We start from the raw sequence: 14745 nt of genomic DNA, 5'->3' as shown, positions 1-14745 counted from the left end.
TAAAACCATTCACTCACAGGACACCTTTTAGATGGACAAGGTTGCCGAAGGTGAGTGACAGGGACAGTTTGCATTACCCAGATACCATTTTACATTGAATATTGGGCATCACCCCTGGGCAGTCACCTTGTGCCTTCACCACACAGTAGCGCCTCTTGCCTTAGGGTCCTGCCTGGCCATCCTCTCCTCTTATTGCTCTTCTCATTGCTCAGGGGAGTGCTGGATTCCTTTCACTTTATTCAGCAGACCTGGCTTCAGACCCTGCTTGGCTGAACTGACCCCCTCAAGACAGGCAATAGATCCAAAGATGCAGCATAGCCAAATAAGTAAATAAATTTAAAAACAAAGTTTATTTATTATTAAATAAATAAGCAACTAATGCATTACAGTCTAAAAAACAAAAAAGTACAAGTGATTTACTTAAGCATTTTGAAATACAGCATTTTTATATCTATAACTGGGATTCATTTGATGTAATCCAAAAGATAGTTGAGGAAAAACTTTTTTTTTTAAAGCTTGTGACTTCACTGGGTGATAACTGCCTGCTTATTTAAAAATATATACATAGTGGTACAATGACCCATATACAATTTCAGAGTAATGCATTAAAACAAATTTTTTAAAAAGCAATAGTGGGAACATTGGTTTTAATCAGTTGTAACTGTCCAATTGCAAATGCAGTATGTAAATCCTGAATCTTGTAAATTAATTGAGGCAGTCAAGATCCCTATGGAACTAGTGTTGGCATAATTTTTCTCATTTGCCTTTCTCTAAACTACAGAAAAACCACATCTTTATGCCTTGATTTGAAATGTTATATTTACCTTAGTTTCTTTTCTCTCCAGGCTACACATGTAGTACCTGCTGTGATGCATGGGGAAAAGATGCAGCCATCAGTGGCTAAGGTATAGTAATGACTAATGTGACCATTATTATTAACCTAAATATTATTTATATGGATGCTGACTATTCTGAGAAAGTAGCAATGACTTTGAAAGCTACACCAAGAATCAATCTAATGAAGAGACAGAGCGCCTGATTGCCTCTGTAAGTATGATTCTGGGGCATCTCCCTGCCGCATCCAAAGAAACCTATTTCATGACATGCCTGTAACTCCACTGTCATAGATTCATTCCTATGCCAAAACTTCATCCCCTTGTAAAATATAAACAATACTGGGAAATAACATATAGCTCTAATGTGATTGAGTTGGTCAGATCCTTTCCTGAGGATAGTTTTGATAGAGGAAATATAGTAACTGGGGGCAGCTGCCGCTTTAATGAAGAGATTTAGAAAAAGCGATACCTAGTAGGGGAGGGGTGATGAAGAAAAATTTTGGTTGCTTCCTAATGTTGTCTCACACTGGCTGCTTTGAAGTGAATCATTTATGGGAAATGGAGGCATGGGATCTTACATTCTTCCAATTTATGGGGATTTGCAAGTAAATGTAACTCATTGTTCTCAAATTATTTTTGATGGTATGCTTTTAATAGAAATAACATTTCAGATTTATGGATAAAACAATACAAACAGGATTCATTTCATTAACTTTGTGATATATTTTCTATTGAAAGATTGAAGAAGAGAAACGTGTTTTGGAAGAGCAAATACAAGTGTTAAAGTCTAAGTTAGAGAGAGAGAAAAAGAAGTCAGAAAGGTACTGGTAATAATAATTCATAATTGTTCATTTGCAGCTAATACATACTGTATATATATAACCATCTATAAATTTATTACAGGATTAAAAAGGATTCAGAACATATCAGCAAGAACTGGGAAAAGAAATTCTTAATTCTCAGGAACAGGTATAGTGTGGTATATACAAATTCTATTTGTAAAAAACGTGACTAATCATCTTTTAAGGAAATTGGGAGCCTAGCATTTTTCTGTGTGTATTAAGTAATATAAAATGCCATCACGTGCTTCTAATAAGAAATGCAAAATAACTGACCTAAAGTAGAAGAGTAGTCAAAGTCACTTCAAATAAAAACTAAATTCCAAACTCTATTTTATTCCCGATCTCGGTGTTTAAATGTAAATAATCAACAGGATGGACAGACACTCTTGATAACTGGTTTAATCGGACCCACACAGTTATCTTCCCCCATAGGCCTATTAAAACATTTTCCTGCTCATTTGCTCATGATAATAGTTATCTTCAGATATAGAGATCTGAATGAGTGAGGGGGGCGTGGTGTCTGGTTGCTTAGAAGAGACTCCCCCGCTCCCCCCGAAGAAGCCTCACATGCAGAAGTGCTGGGATGAGCGTTGGCTCGTGTGTTCAGAAACGGTGAGGACACCAGATGGCTGGAATGACGTGAGCAGGGGCGAGTGGTAGAAGAGCCCAGAGAAGAAGAACATTTGAGGTTTTGCTCCGAGATGGGAAATCACTAGAAGCTTCGTTTTTCATTTTTGTTTTTTTCCCTGCGCTGGGTCTTCGTTGCTGTGCCCCGGCTTTCTCTAGCTGAGGCAAGCAGGGGCCACTCTTCAGCTGCGGTGCGCTGTGAGCTTCTCCTGTTGCTCCATGGGTTCTGGACACCCGGGCCTCAGTAGTTGCTGCACACGGCCTCCGTAGCTGTGGCGCACAGGGTTCCTTGCCCCATGGCGTGTGGAATCTTCCCGGACCAAGGATCGAACCCATGTCCCCTGAATAAACTGCTCCAACATTTCGGCCCTGAGGGAAGTCCACTCTGGGACTTCATATTGCCGGGTTATTTTAGAAGGATATAACTCAGGAACAGCCAAATGGAAGAGATGCACAGGGCAGAGTTTGTGGGAGGGCTCTCAAAAGTCATGCTCCCCGGGCAGTGCTGCTCTCATATCTCCACATGTTCACCAACCCAGGAGCTCTTGTTTTTAATTGATAAGAAAATCTCTTTTACATGCCTACTAGGTCATTAGTGAAAGTGAAAAAGTGAAAGTGAAGCCGCTCAATTGTGTCTCTATTGTGACTCTTTGCTACCCGGTGGACTATTGCCTGCCAGGCTCCTCTGTCCATGGGATTCTCCAGGCAAGAATACTGGAGTGGGTTGCCATTTCCTTCTCCAGAGGATCTCCCCAACCCAGGGATCAAACCCGGGTCTCCCACATTGCAGGCAGACTCTTTAACCTCTGAGCCACCTACCACACCTAATAAACCTAGCAATGTAAATCCTTTAGCATTGCTTATTAACCAAGTCATATTCAAATCTCTTGATTATCTCAAGGGAATCTTTTATAGTTGTTTGTTTAAATCGGGATCCGGAATAGGTAGATCACTGCATTTGGGTGTTACATCCTTTAAATCTTTTTTTTTTTTTTTTCTATAATCATCCCACATAAGCCCCTTTCTTTCCAATCCATTGATTTGCTAGAGAAATGTGTTCATTTCTTATGTAGAATGTCCCCCATTCTGGATTTGGCTAATTGTTTACACACATGTGTGTATGTGTCTGTGGTGCCTTTTAGCATGTTCTTCAGTCTGTATTTCCTACAAACTGATCTTAAATCTAGAGAGTTGGTTAGATTCAGATTCAATATTTTAGGCAAGACAACCTCATGTAAACTACTAGGTAATTCTTATGCATCCCATCATAGGGCACTTTAGTGTCTGGCTTTGTTATTTTAATCATGTTATCAGCCTGATTCATGAATGTCAAGGTTTACCAATTGACCTTTCTCCAAATAATCTTAACACCCATTAATAATCACAAACCATGAGTCAAGATTTCATTAGGATGGCAAATTGTTAATACTTCAATTTTATCTTTCCTTCTGCATTTCTTAGCTAAGTTTTATCAAAGAAAAACATTCCCCTCAACTGGTTACCCTGAAATACAGTTTCAGATGAGATGAGGCAAGATAAATGCTTGATCCTCTTTATTTATCAATATTCAGAATAATGAATTGGTACCCTGAAACCTCACTGGAGAGTCTTAAACTAAGGAAAGACCCAAATGATCTGATGTCTTGAAAGAATAATTCTGACTTCTGTATTGATAAGGCTGTAGGGAAACCAAAGGAAAGGCAGGGAGAAAAGTTAGGAGCTCCAAAAACAATAAGCCTTTTTTAGGCAAAACATGATGGTGATTTGACTGGGATGGGAGATGTGGAGGTGTTGAGAAATGATTAAATGTGGGATATGTTTTGAAAGTGGGAGGTATTGAAAGATTGGCAGTAAGGGGGGAAAGAAAGAAGTCAAGTTTGATTGCAAAGATTTTTTACAACAGGAAGGATGAAGTTGCCTTCAGCTTCAAACAAGCAAGCGCATTTTGTCAGGAAATTGGTTTTGATATGTGAAATTCAAGATGCCTCTTAGTAACCTAAGGGTAGATGTCTAGTGGCAAATTATATATGAGTCTCGAACTCAGAAGAAAGTTGAGGCTGGGGGCATACATTTGGGATGCATTAGTATAGATGGTATTTAAAGTCATGGGATTAAATGAGATTAGCTAAGAATAAGTGTTGGAGAAAAATAGAGAGATACAAGGATTGAGTTCTAATATTTGGTTGTATCTGACTTTCAAAAGCTTTTATTGATCTGATGTTTCCCCTTTAAAGGATGTTCCTCTTTTGTGAACTCCTTTCATCTTTTTGCTTTCTTGTCAGCTTGTGAAATTTGTTTGTGTATTCTTATTTTTAATTCTTTGTCAATTTTAGATGTTACAAATACCTCTTCCCAGTCTATGAACTTTGTGTATGTTGTCCTTTATTGTACAGAGATTCTTAATCTTTATCCATCAATATTTTTTCCTTAGATGCATTTAGAAAATCTTTCTCCATCTTCACTAAGATATTCTCCCACTTTTTTAGACAAGCCTTCTTGACTTACCCCTCATATTTGGGTCTTTATTCCAGTTCTTTCTGGAGTGGGTTGTGATGCCACTTTGCTCACATACTGTGTTCTAGTATATTCCTGAATCTGTTTCAGAGTTCCCATTCTATTCCATTTATTTTTCCTTTCCAGGATATTACTATACTATTATTTTGTGATATATGTTAATATCTAGTATTAATAAGGCTATTCCTCCTTATTTTCTTTTCAGGGCTGGAAAATATATAATTTTAGAAAACAAAAAGAGTGATAAATTCATAGTAATATTTAAAATTTTTTACTTGCATTTCTTTGCTCTTACATTGAAAATTCTAGATTCTCATCACATGAACATAGTACCAATTTGCTCTCTCCTATGATCTCTGCTCATTTCAATTCTATTGCATGTTTTATTTCAGCTTTCATGTCCTTAAGAACGAGATGTTCACTAGGCACACATTATTTCGTCAGTTTGCAGTGCTGGCCGATACATCCTTCAATTATGTTGTAAGTACATATTGGGGTAGATGCACTTTGTCTCTTTGATGCAGCTGTAACATGCCTTTTTGAACTTAGCTTTTTTAGAATCCCTGATCTTAGCTCTGGAGACAGTACAGGGGGCACCCTGCTAGAGGCTGATAGCATAAGACAGTGTTTGAACCCAAAGAGCTCAATGTAGTATGACACATAGATGTGTAAACAAACGGCTCCCATGCAATATGGTTGAGCTATAGTGGAGGCAAGTGAAAATTTTAGAGGGGGGTGACTCATTCCTCCTGGGAGGAATCTATTAACCTGACCACTGTGGGCATGGATGGAACATAGGAACAATCACAGCTGAAGATCCAAGTAGCTAGTCACTTCCAGATGGATAAAGGAGGTAAAAGAATCTGTTCCTAGTACTAGGTCATTCATTTTCACACTAGAAGTAACCTATAGACGAAGCCCAATTCTAAAATAGACTTTTTAAAAATTGAAGTATAGTTGATTTACAATGTTGTGATTCAGTTATTATATGTATATATATGTGGGGGGGGGTGGGCCTTCCCAGGCCACTCAGTGGTAAAGAATCCACCTGCCAATGCAGGAGACATGGGAGACTCAAGTTCAATCCCTGGTTGGGGAAGATGCCCTGGAGGAGGGCATGGCAACCTACTCCAGTGTTCTTGCCTGAAGAATCACGTGGACAGAGGAGCCTGATGGGCTATAGTCCATGGGGTCACAAAGAGTCATACATGACTGAAGTGACTTCACATGCACACATGTGAGAAACTTGCTAAGGATTTTTAATAATTGACTCCCCCACAGTGTTCCAGAACTGGTCTCTCTATATAATAGTCTCTTCTCCTTCTGTTTTTTTTCTCTTCTCAACCAAAGTTTACAATTTTTTAGGTATTTCTTTTTATTTATTCATTTGGCTGTGCTGGGTCTTAGTTGCAGCATGCAGGATCTTTAGTTGCAACATATGGGATCTAGTTCCCTGACCAGGGATCGAACCCAGGCCTCCTGCATTGACAGCTTGGAGTCTTAACTGCTGGGCCACCAAGGGAGTCCTCACATAAATGTTTAAATGGTTTATTTGTCAAGGGGAACAAAAAGGGAGTGGGAGCAGGCTGTAGGGGGATAGAAAAATGCATGCAAATGTGTATGCATACATATAAACCAACGAGAGAGAAGCCTTGAATAGGGAAAACACCACATACATTCCCAGGGTGCACCCACAGACCTCAGACCTCTTTTTGATAATAATGCTTGGTGTGTTTTTGGTCGTTTCCACCAGCATATTTTTAATGTCATGATTTACTGTGCCATATATGATGTTGGTGGCTGTTCTGCTTATGTGCTGCTGCTTCTGAACTCCTAGAAGAGCTGCCTTTGTGTTTTCACTCTTCAGTTCCTGGGAACCAGGACCACTACTGTGTAGCTTCCAGGAACTGAGTAGTGCTGGGGATGACCTTGTGATACCTGACCCGTTACAAGGAGTAAATCCCAAATGGCATAGGGAGAATCAGAAGGAAGTAGAGTCAGAAGAGACATTGAGGAAAACATTTTTGCTTGAATTTTCTCACAAAGTAGCCTGAATTAGGAAGGGATCTATTCCTTGTGTCTCAGTGGGGAAGGAATCCACCTGCAATGCAGGAGTTGCGGGAGACGTAGTTTTGATCCCTGGATCGGGAAGATCTCCTGGAGGAGGAAATGGCAACCCTCTCCAGTATTCTTGCCTGGGAAATCCCATGGACAGAGGAGCCTGGCAGGCATCAGTCCATAGGGTCACAAAGAGTCTGACATTCCTTGGGTTTAAAGGAAATTATTTCCCCAGTGATATTTGAGCCATTAAGTTAGAAGCATAATTTTCACATCTCGGTTAACTAAGGACTGAAGAGCATTCTACCTCCATTTGAGTTAATCTTTATTTCCCCTGGATAACAATGGTACGAACCCTTTGTGCCTTTCAGAAAGTTAAACCTTTATTTGTGCAATCCAAAATGAACTTGGCAACAGTGTCGACATCTTCTACAAGTGTTGATCATTCACCTTCGGTAGGTAGATTACTTTTTTCCTATTTAACATTTAATCAGTCAGTATTATTCAGCGTCAGTAATTAAACGTCTCATTTTACCCACAGGTAGACAACCAGTATGATGACTTAAGCAGCGATCAGATTTCCCTCCCACTTTCACCACAAGGTAAGAATCCTTCTTGTTGGAGAAAAGGTGCACACACACAGGATGAGTAATGAATCAGGATTAGTAGCACTTTTCTTTGTCAAACTGAGATGTTCGGTTTCTGGGTGAACGCATGGCTTTTATCCAGCCACTTTATAAGACTAATGCATAGATACGATGAATAAAATAATGTTAATATGTATTTCTGAATATTGATCTCTGTTAATTGAAAATGAGAGTCATACATCAAAACTAGAAACTGTCTCAGTTGGAATCCTGTTTCTTTTTTTTTAACTGCCAAACCTGAGGCTCCTGTTAAATTCCTAGTTTCCAGTTTAATAATAGAAGAAAAAATCTGACCATTTCTAGCATTCTTTATCTCCCATCAGTCCTTGCAGGGCCTCAAATTGTACTGTTTGGTAAGTGGAGGTACATTTTGTTCACAGGTTTCTATACGTCTTTAGGAAGCAACCGTGCTTGCTTTTCTCTAATGAATACCTTGTATTAACAAAATGCAATGTTCTTCATTTGAATTAGAGATAGTAATCAAAGGGTGTCAGTAATTTCTGATTTTCATGTCTTGGAATCTTTAAAAGTAAAGTTTTATCATGAATATTTATACAGGGAGGAAGTGCGTAAAATGAGTTTAAATTCTGGACCCTAATTTTAAAATCATCTACTTTTTGAAAACAAGATTGAGAAAGGAACTTCTCTCCTGGGCCTCCACGCAATGGAGAGACTTCTTCTGTAGTGTTTACAGGTGTAGGTAGTATCTTTTCCAGAGGTGCCTGCCAGGGTGCTGGGAATCTTTTAGCAGCCACAGTCCTATTGGCTTCCTGGACTGACATTTTTGATCATAGTAACACTCAGATATGCAGATGACACCACCCTAATAGTAAAAGGCAAAGAGGACCTAAAGAGCATATTGATGCAGGTGAAAGAGGAGAGTGAAAAAGCTGAGTTAAAACTCAACATTCAAAAAAGTAAGATCATGGTATCGAGTCCCATCACTTCATGGCAAATAGATAGGGGAGAAAAAATGAACACAGTGACAGATTTTGTTTTCTTGAGCTCCAAAATCACTACAGACAGTGACTGCAACCATGAAATTAAAAGGCATTTCCTCCTTAGAAGAGAAGCTATGACAGACCTAGACAGTTTACTCAAAAGCAGAGACATCACTTTGCTGACAAAGGTCCATATAGTGAAAGCTATGGTTTTTCCAGTAGTCATGTATGGATGTGAGAGTTGGACCATATAGAAGGCTGAGCACTGAAGAATTAATGCTTTCGAACTGTGGTGCTGGAGAAGACTCTGGAGAGTCCCTTGGACTGCAAGGAGATCAAACCAGTCAATCCTAAAGGAAATCAACCCTAAATATTCATTGGAAGAACTGGTGCTAAAGCTGAAGCTCCAATACTTTGGCCACCAGATGTGAAGAACCAACTCACTGGAAAAGATATTGGGAAAGATTGAGGGAAGGAGGAGAAGGGGGCAACAGAGGATGAAATGGTCAGATAGCATCATTGACTCAGTGCACATGAGTTTGAGCAAACTCCAGAAGATGGTGAAGGACAGGGAAGCCTGGCATGCTGCAGTCCATGGGGTTGCAGAGTTGGACATGACTGTGTGACTGAACAATGACAACACCCAGACTGGATTCTATAGTGGCTGCTAGCTTAAAGCGTGGCAGCCTTTTAAAGATATCAGCATTTTTTTTTTTTTTTTTGGCTGCACCATATGGCTTGGAGATCTTAGTTCCCTCACCAGGATTTGGACCCAGGTCCCTGCTGTGGAAACGGAGAGTCCTAACCATTGGACTGCCAGAGAAGTCCCCAAAGATGTCAGCATTTAAATAAAGGGCTAGATCTGTAGACTGTTGGAAATTCCAATCCCTACAGTAAGTTATTTTAAAATATCATAATGTATTAGGGGAAGAAAGAATATATTCAATCTGATTTTGGTATTGACCATCTGGTGATGTCGATGTGTAAGGTCACCTCTTGTGTTGTTGGAAGATGGTGTTTTCTATGACCAGTGCATTCTCTTGGCAAAACTCTGTTAGCCTTTGCCCTGCTTCATTTTGTACTTCAAGGCCAAACTTGCCTGTTACTCCAGGTATCTCTTGATTTCCTACTTTTGCATTCCAGTCCCCTGTGATGAAAAGGACATCTTTTTTTGGTGTTAGTTCTAGAAGGTCTTGTAGGTCTTCATAGAACTGTTCAACTTCAGCTTCTTCAGCATTAGTGGTTGGGGCAGACTTGAATTACTGTGATATTGAATGGTTTGCCTTGGAAATGAACCGAGATCATTATTGTTTTTGAGACTACACCCAAGTACTGCATTTCAGGCTCTTTTGTTGACTATGAGGACTACTCCATTTCTTCTAAGGGATTCTTGCCCACAGTAGTAGATATAATGGTCATCTGAGTTAAATTCACCAATTCCTGTCCATTTTAGTTCAATGACTTCTAAAATGTTGATGCTCACTCTTGCCATCTCCTGCTTGACCACTTCTGATTTACCTTGATTCATAAACCTAACTTTCCAGATTCCTATGCACTATTGTTCTTTACAGCATCAGACTTTACTTCCATCACCAGTCACATCCACAAGTGGGCATTGTTTCCGCTTTGGCTCAGCCTCTTCATTCCTTCTGGAGCTATTTCTCCACTCTTCTCCAGTAACATATTGGGCACCTACCAACCTCGGCAGGGGGGTGTGGGGTGGGGTTCATCTTTCAGTGTCATATCTTTTTGCCTTTTCATACTGTTCATGGGGTTCTCAAGGCAAGAATGCTGAAATGGTTTGCCATTTCCTTCTCCAGTGGACCACGTTTTGTCAGAACTCTCCACCATGACCCGTCCATCTTGGGTGGCCCTACATGGCATGGTTCATAGTTTCATTGAGTTAGACAAGGTTTAGGTCCATGTGATCATATGGACTGAGCACCAAAGGCTGAGCATGGAAGAACAGATGCCTTCAAACTGTGGGGCTGGAGAAGACTCTTGAGAGTCCATTGGACTGCAAAGAGATCAAACCAGTCAATCTTAAAGGAAATCAACCCTAAATATTCACTGGAAAGACTGATTTGAAGCAGAAGCTCCCATACTTTGGCCACCTGATGCAAAGAGCTGACTCATTGGAAAAGACCCTGATGCCGGGAAAGATTGAAGGCAGTAAGGGAAGGGGATGACAGGGGATGGGATGGTTGGATGGTATTACTGACTCAATGGACATGAGTTTGAACAAGCTCCAGAAGATGGTGAAGGACAGGGAAGCCTGGGAAAGAGAGACTTTCTGATTTATCATTAAAATGTAAATTGTTAAATTTGCAATCTTTGTTCTACCCAACATTTTTTTTTTTAAATTTCAAACAGGCAACAACAGATTTTATTTTATTTATTTTATTTTATTAGTTGGAGGCTAATTACTTCACAACATTTCAGTGGGTTTTGTCATACATTGATATGAATCAGCCATAGATTTACATGTGTTCCCCATCCCGATCCCCCCTCCCACCTCCCTCTCCACCCGATTCCTCTGGGTCTTCCCAGTGCACCAGGCCCGAGCACTTGTCTCATGCATCCCACCTGGGCTGGTGATCTGTTTCACCATAGATAGTATACATGCTGTTCTTTTGAAATATCCCACCCTCACATTCTCCCACAGAGTTCAAAAGTCTGTTCTATATTTCTGTGTCTCTTTTTCTGTTTTGCATATAGGGTTATCGTTACCATCTTTCTAAATTCCATATATATGTGTTAGTATGCTGTAATGTTCTTTATCTTTCTGGCTTACTTCACTCTGTATGATGGGCTCCAGTTTCATCCATCTCATTAGGACTGATTCAAATGAATTCTTTTTAATGGCTGAGTAATATTCCATGGTGTATATGTACCACAGCTTCCTTATCCATTCGTCTGCTGATGGGCATCTAGGTTGCTTCCATGTCCTGGCAATTATAAGCAGTGCTGCGATGAACATTGGGGTGCACGTGTCTCTTTCAGATCTGGTTTCCTCAGTGTGTATGCCCAGAAGTGGGATTGCTGGGTCATATGGCAGTTCTAATTCTAGTTTTTTAAAAAATCTCCACACTGTTTTCCATAGCAGCTGTACTAGTTTGCATTCCCACCAACAGTGTAAGAGGGTTCCCTTTTCTCCACACCCTCTCCAGCATTTATTGCTTGTAGACTTTTGGATAGCAGCCATCCTGACTGGCGTGTAATGGTACCTCATTGTGGTTTTGATTTGCATTTCTCTGATAATGAGTGATGTTGAGCATCTTTTCATGTGTTTGTTAGCCATCTGTATGTCTTCTTTGGAGAAATGTCTGTTTAGTTCTTTGGCCCATTTTTTGATTGGGTCATTTATTTTTCTGGAATTGAGCTGCAGGAGTTGCTTGTATATTTTTGAGATTAATCCTTTGTCTGTTGCTTCGTTTGCTATTATTTTCTCCCAATCTGAGGGCTGTCTTTTCACCTTGCTTATAGTTTCCTTTGTAGTGCAAAAGCTTTTAAGTTTCATTAGGTCCCATTTGTTAATTTTTGCTTTTATTTCCAATATTCTGGGAGGTGGGTCATAGAGGATCTTGCTGTGATTTATGTCTGAGAGTGTTTTGCCTATGTTCTCCTCTAGGAGTTTTATAGTTTCTGGTCTTACATTTAGATCTTTAATCCATTTTGAGCTTATTTTTGTGTATGGTGTTAGAAAGTGTTCTAGTTTCATTCTTTTACAAGTGGTTGACCAGTTTTCCCAGCACCACTTGTTAAAGAGGTTGTCTTTTTTCCATTGTATATCCTTGCCTCCTTTGTCAAAGATAAGGTGTCCATAGGTCCGTGGATTTATCTCTGGGCTTTCTATTCTGTTCCATTGATCTATATTTCTGTCTTTGTGCCAGTACCATACTGTCTTGATGACTGTGGCTTTGTAGTAGAGTCTGAAGTCAGGCAGGTTGATTCCTCCAGTTCCATTCTTCTTTCTCAAGATTACTTTGGCTATTCGAGGTTTTTTGTATTTCCATACAAATTGTGAAATTCTTTGGTCTAGTTCTGTGAAAAATACCGTTGGTAGCTTGATAGGGATTGCACTGAATCTATAGATTGCTTTGGGTCTACCCAACATTTTAATTAGAGCCTTAATTAACAGCAAAAAATCCAGTTGAGAATTTTACATCCAAAAATCATTTTTCCGAGCCAAGCAAACCATTTTTTGAAGGTCCATTTGTGGTCATACAAACCGACTTTGACGGCTACCTGGGCCATGAGGGAGCCTCAGCCAAAACAAACACTGGCATTCCCTTTCTTCTGTTCTGAAAATGCAAAGTGTAGAGTTATTTCCACCCTGTCTACTGAAAACCGTCCTAAAATTCATTAGCCCCCCTTTTCCAGCTTACTAATAAAATTGAAAGTGAATGCTATTTTATGATCCATAATTTTTCAGGATGCCACAAGGCGCATCATACTGAATAGACTCTGAGCTGCAGAGAAGGAGTGAGTAAGGGTGTCACACAGAAAGTCTCTGGGCAAAACCCTGACATTTCTTTCTACAAAATCTCTGATATAACTTTGCTGTGTCACATTCTCCCCTCTGAAGACAATGCGGGGAAATCATTCAGTTAACGAAAGTTTCTGGTTAATTGGATTCCAGTTAATCCCAAATCAACTAGAAATAAATTTTCTACTTGTAATGGCCCAAAAAACTGACATATAAATGCCAGGAGGAAATTGAATTACAAATTTACTAATTCAAAAAGTAAATGAATTTTTTTTCATTGGAAAGCTGTCTTTCATGGTTACTGGGATGGAACAATATGCACACTAGATGTTCAAAAGGCCAAACCGTCTTCACAAAACAAGTCACTCCAAGCTTCTCAGGTGCTTCAGAAGGTGGAGAAACCCCTCCAGGCCCCTAGGAAATAGCTCAGTACATTATCAGTGTTTCCAAGCACTAATTCACAAATTTGTTTTCAAAGAGGTGTTTAGCTACATGACTCATGTGAACCAATAGACAAATCATTACTTTCTATAACATGAGGGTGACTGTAACCTATCTGGTGACAGAAGGCAAATTGAACCCATTAAAGTCACTGTGTTATTGAGATCTGTATTTTAAATTATGTAAATAGGATATTAATTTTAAATACCCTACTGAATATTTATACTCCCTGTTACCAGAATCCTCAGTGTTGCTTTAAAGATCGAGGTTTTTATATTGTATATTCATACAATAAGATACTTCTGAAAATTATGGGTAACTAACATGTAATGGGTGTAGGTACTATTCTAATGAGCTTCCCTGGTGGTTCAGTGGTAAAGAATCCACCTGCCAATGCAGAAGACACAAGTTTGATTCCTGGATTAGAAAGATCCCCTGGAGAAGGAAATGGCAACCCACTCCAGCATTCTTGCCTGGGAAATCCCATGGACAGAGGAGCCTGGTGGGCTGTAGTCAATGGGGTAGTGAAGAGTTGGACATGACTTAGTGGCTAAACAACAACCAACTATTCTAAATGCTTTTCAGGTTTTAGCTCTAACCCTCACAAAAACCCTATAAGGTCAGCACTCTTGCCTTCTCAAGTCTATAAAGGAGACGGTTGGATACAGAGGGGCCTAGTAGGCTGCCAAGGTTATGACCGCAAATAGATTATTATTTTTACAAAAAAGGCTGGGTTCAGACCCAGACAATGTGGCCCCAGGGGCCAGGTTTGTCACCAGTCAATTATACTGATTTACTCCAAGACACATGCATGACAATGTGTGGTCCCATTTTCAACAACACACAATGGGAAAACATTGTAGCAGATGTAGCAGAAAGGCTTTGCAGGTGGACAGACTTTGGTTCCCATCTCATTCCAGTCACTTACTCCAGGGGTGACTTCATCTCAGCTCCTTCTGCTCTGTAAAATGGAGGTGGTGACTCCAACTCCTAGCTTTGTTATGAGGATTAAATGAGGTGACTTGCCTAGCTAACCCCATCCCTGCCATTCCTCCTGACCTATGGATAATATAATCCCTGGATTCTGAAAATAAAGTCTGGCAAACCTGCTTTTTAACCCATTACATGAGAATTATAATGTCCTCAGAAGTAGGCTAGTGATTTAAAAGAACTGGTCTCTCCTTTAATTCTTATGTCCACCATGCATAAGAAAGAATAAAATTTGTCATTAGTATCAGATCATAACTGTAGATATTTTGAAAAGGGCAAAATAAAACATAACTTAAAATAGCATCAGAGGATATGTTTCCCAAGCAAATTGAAATTTATTCTTTGTTATGTTGCAAGCTT

At 39.7% G+C, this 14745-nt stretch overlaps 1 protein-coding gene across 1 annotated transcript in view; it reads left to right on the top strand.

The window, feature by feature from the left end:
- C23H10orf67 (chromosome 23 C10orf67 homolog) overlaps window positions 1-14745 on the top strand; it is a 161246-nt gene that overhangs the window by 134773 nt on the left and 11728 nt on the right. Inside the window, exons 13-18 of the mRNA XM_043882788.1 lie at window positions 846-905; window positions 1575-1657; window positions 1740-1805; window positions 5212-5299; window positions 7249-7332; window positions 7419-7479. Of these exons, the coding sequence (XP_043738723.1) occupies window positions 846-905; window positions 1575-1657; window positions 1740-1805; window positions 5212-5299; window positions 7249-7332; window positions 7419-7479 (442 nt within the window). The remainder of the gene's footprint in view (window positions 1-845; window positions 906-1574; window positions 1658-1739; window positions 1806-5211; window positions 5300-7248; window positions 7333-7418; window positions 7480-14745) is intronic.

The sequence above is a fragment of the Cervus elaphus genome, chromosome 23 (assembly GCF_910594005.1).
Source record: "Cervus elaphus chromosome 23, mCerEla1.1, whole genome shotgun sequence".
Classification (NCBI taxonomy): Eukaryota; Metazoa; Chordata; class Mammalia; order Artiodactyla; family Cervidae; genus Cervus; species Cervus elaphus.
This window is presented reverse-complemented; position numbering and strand designations above follow the sequence as displayed.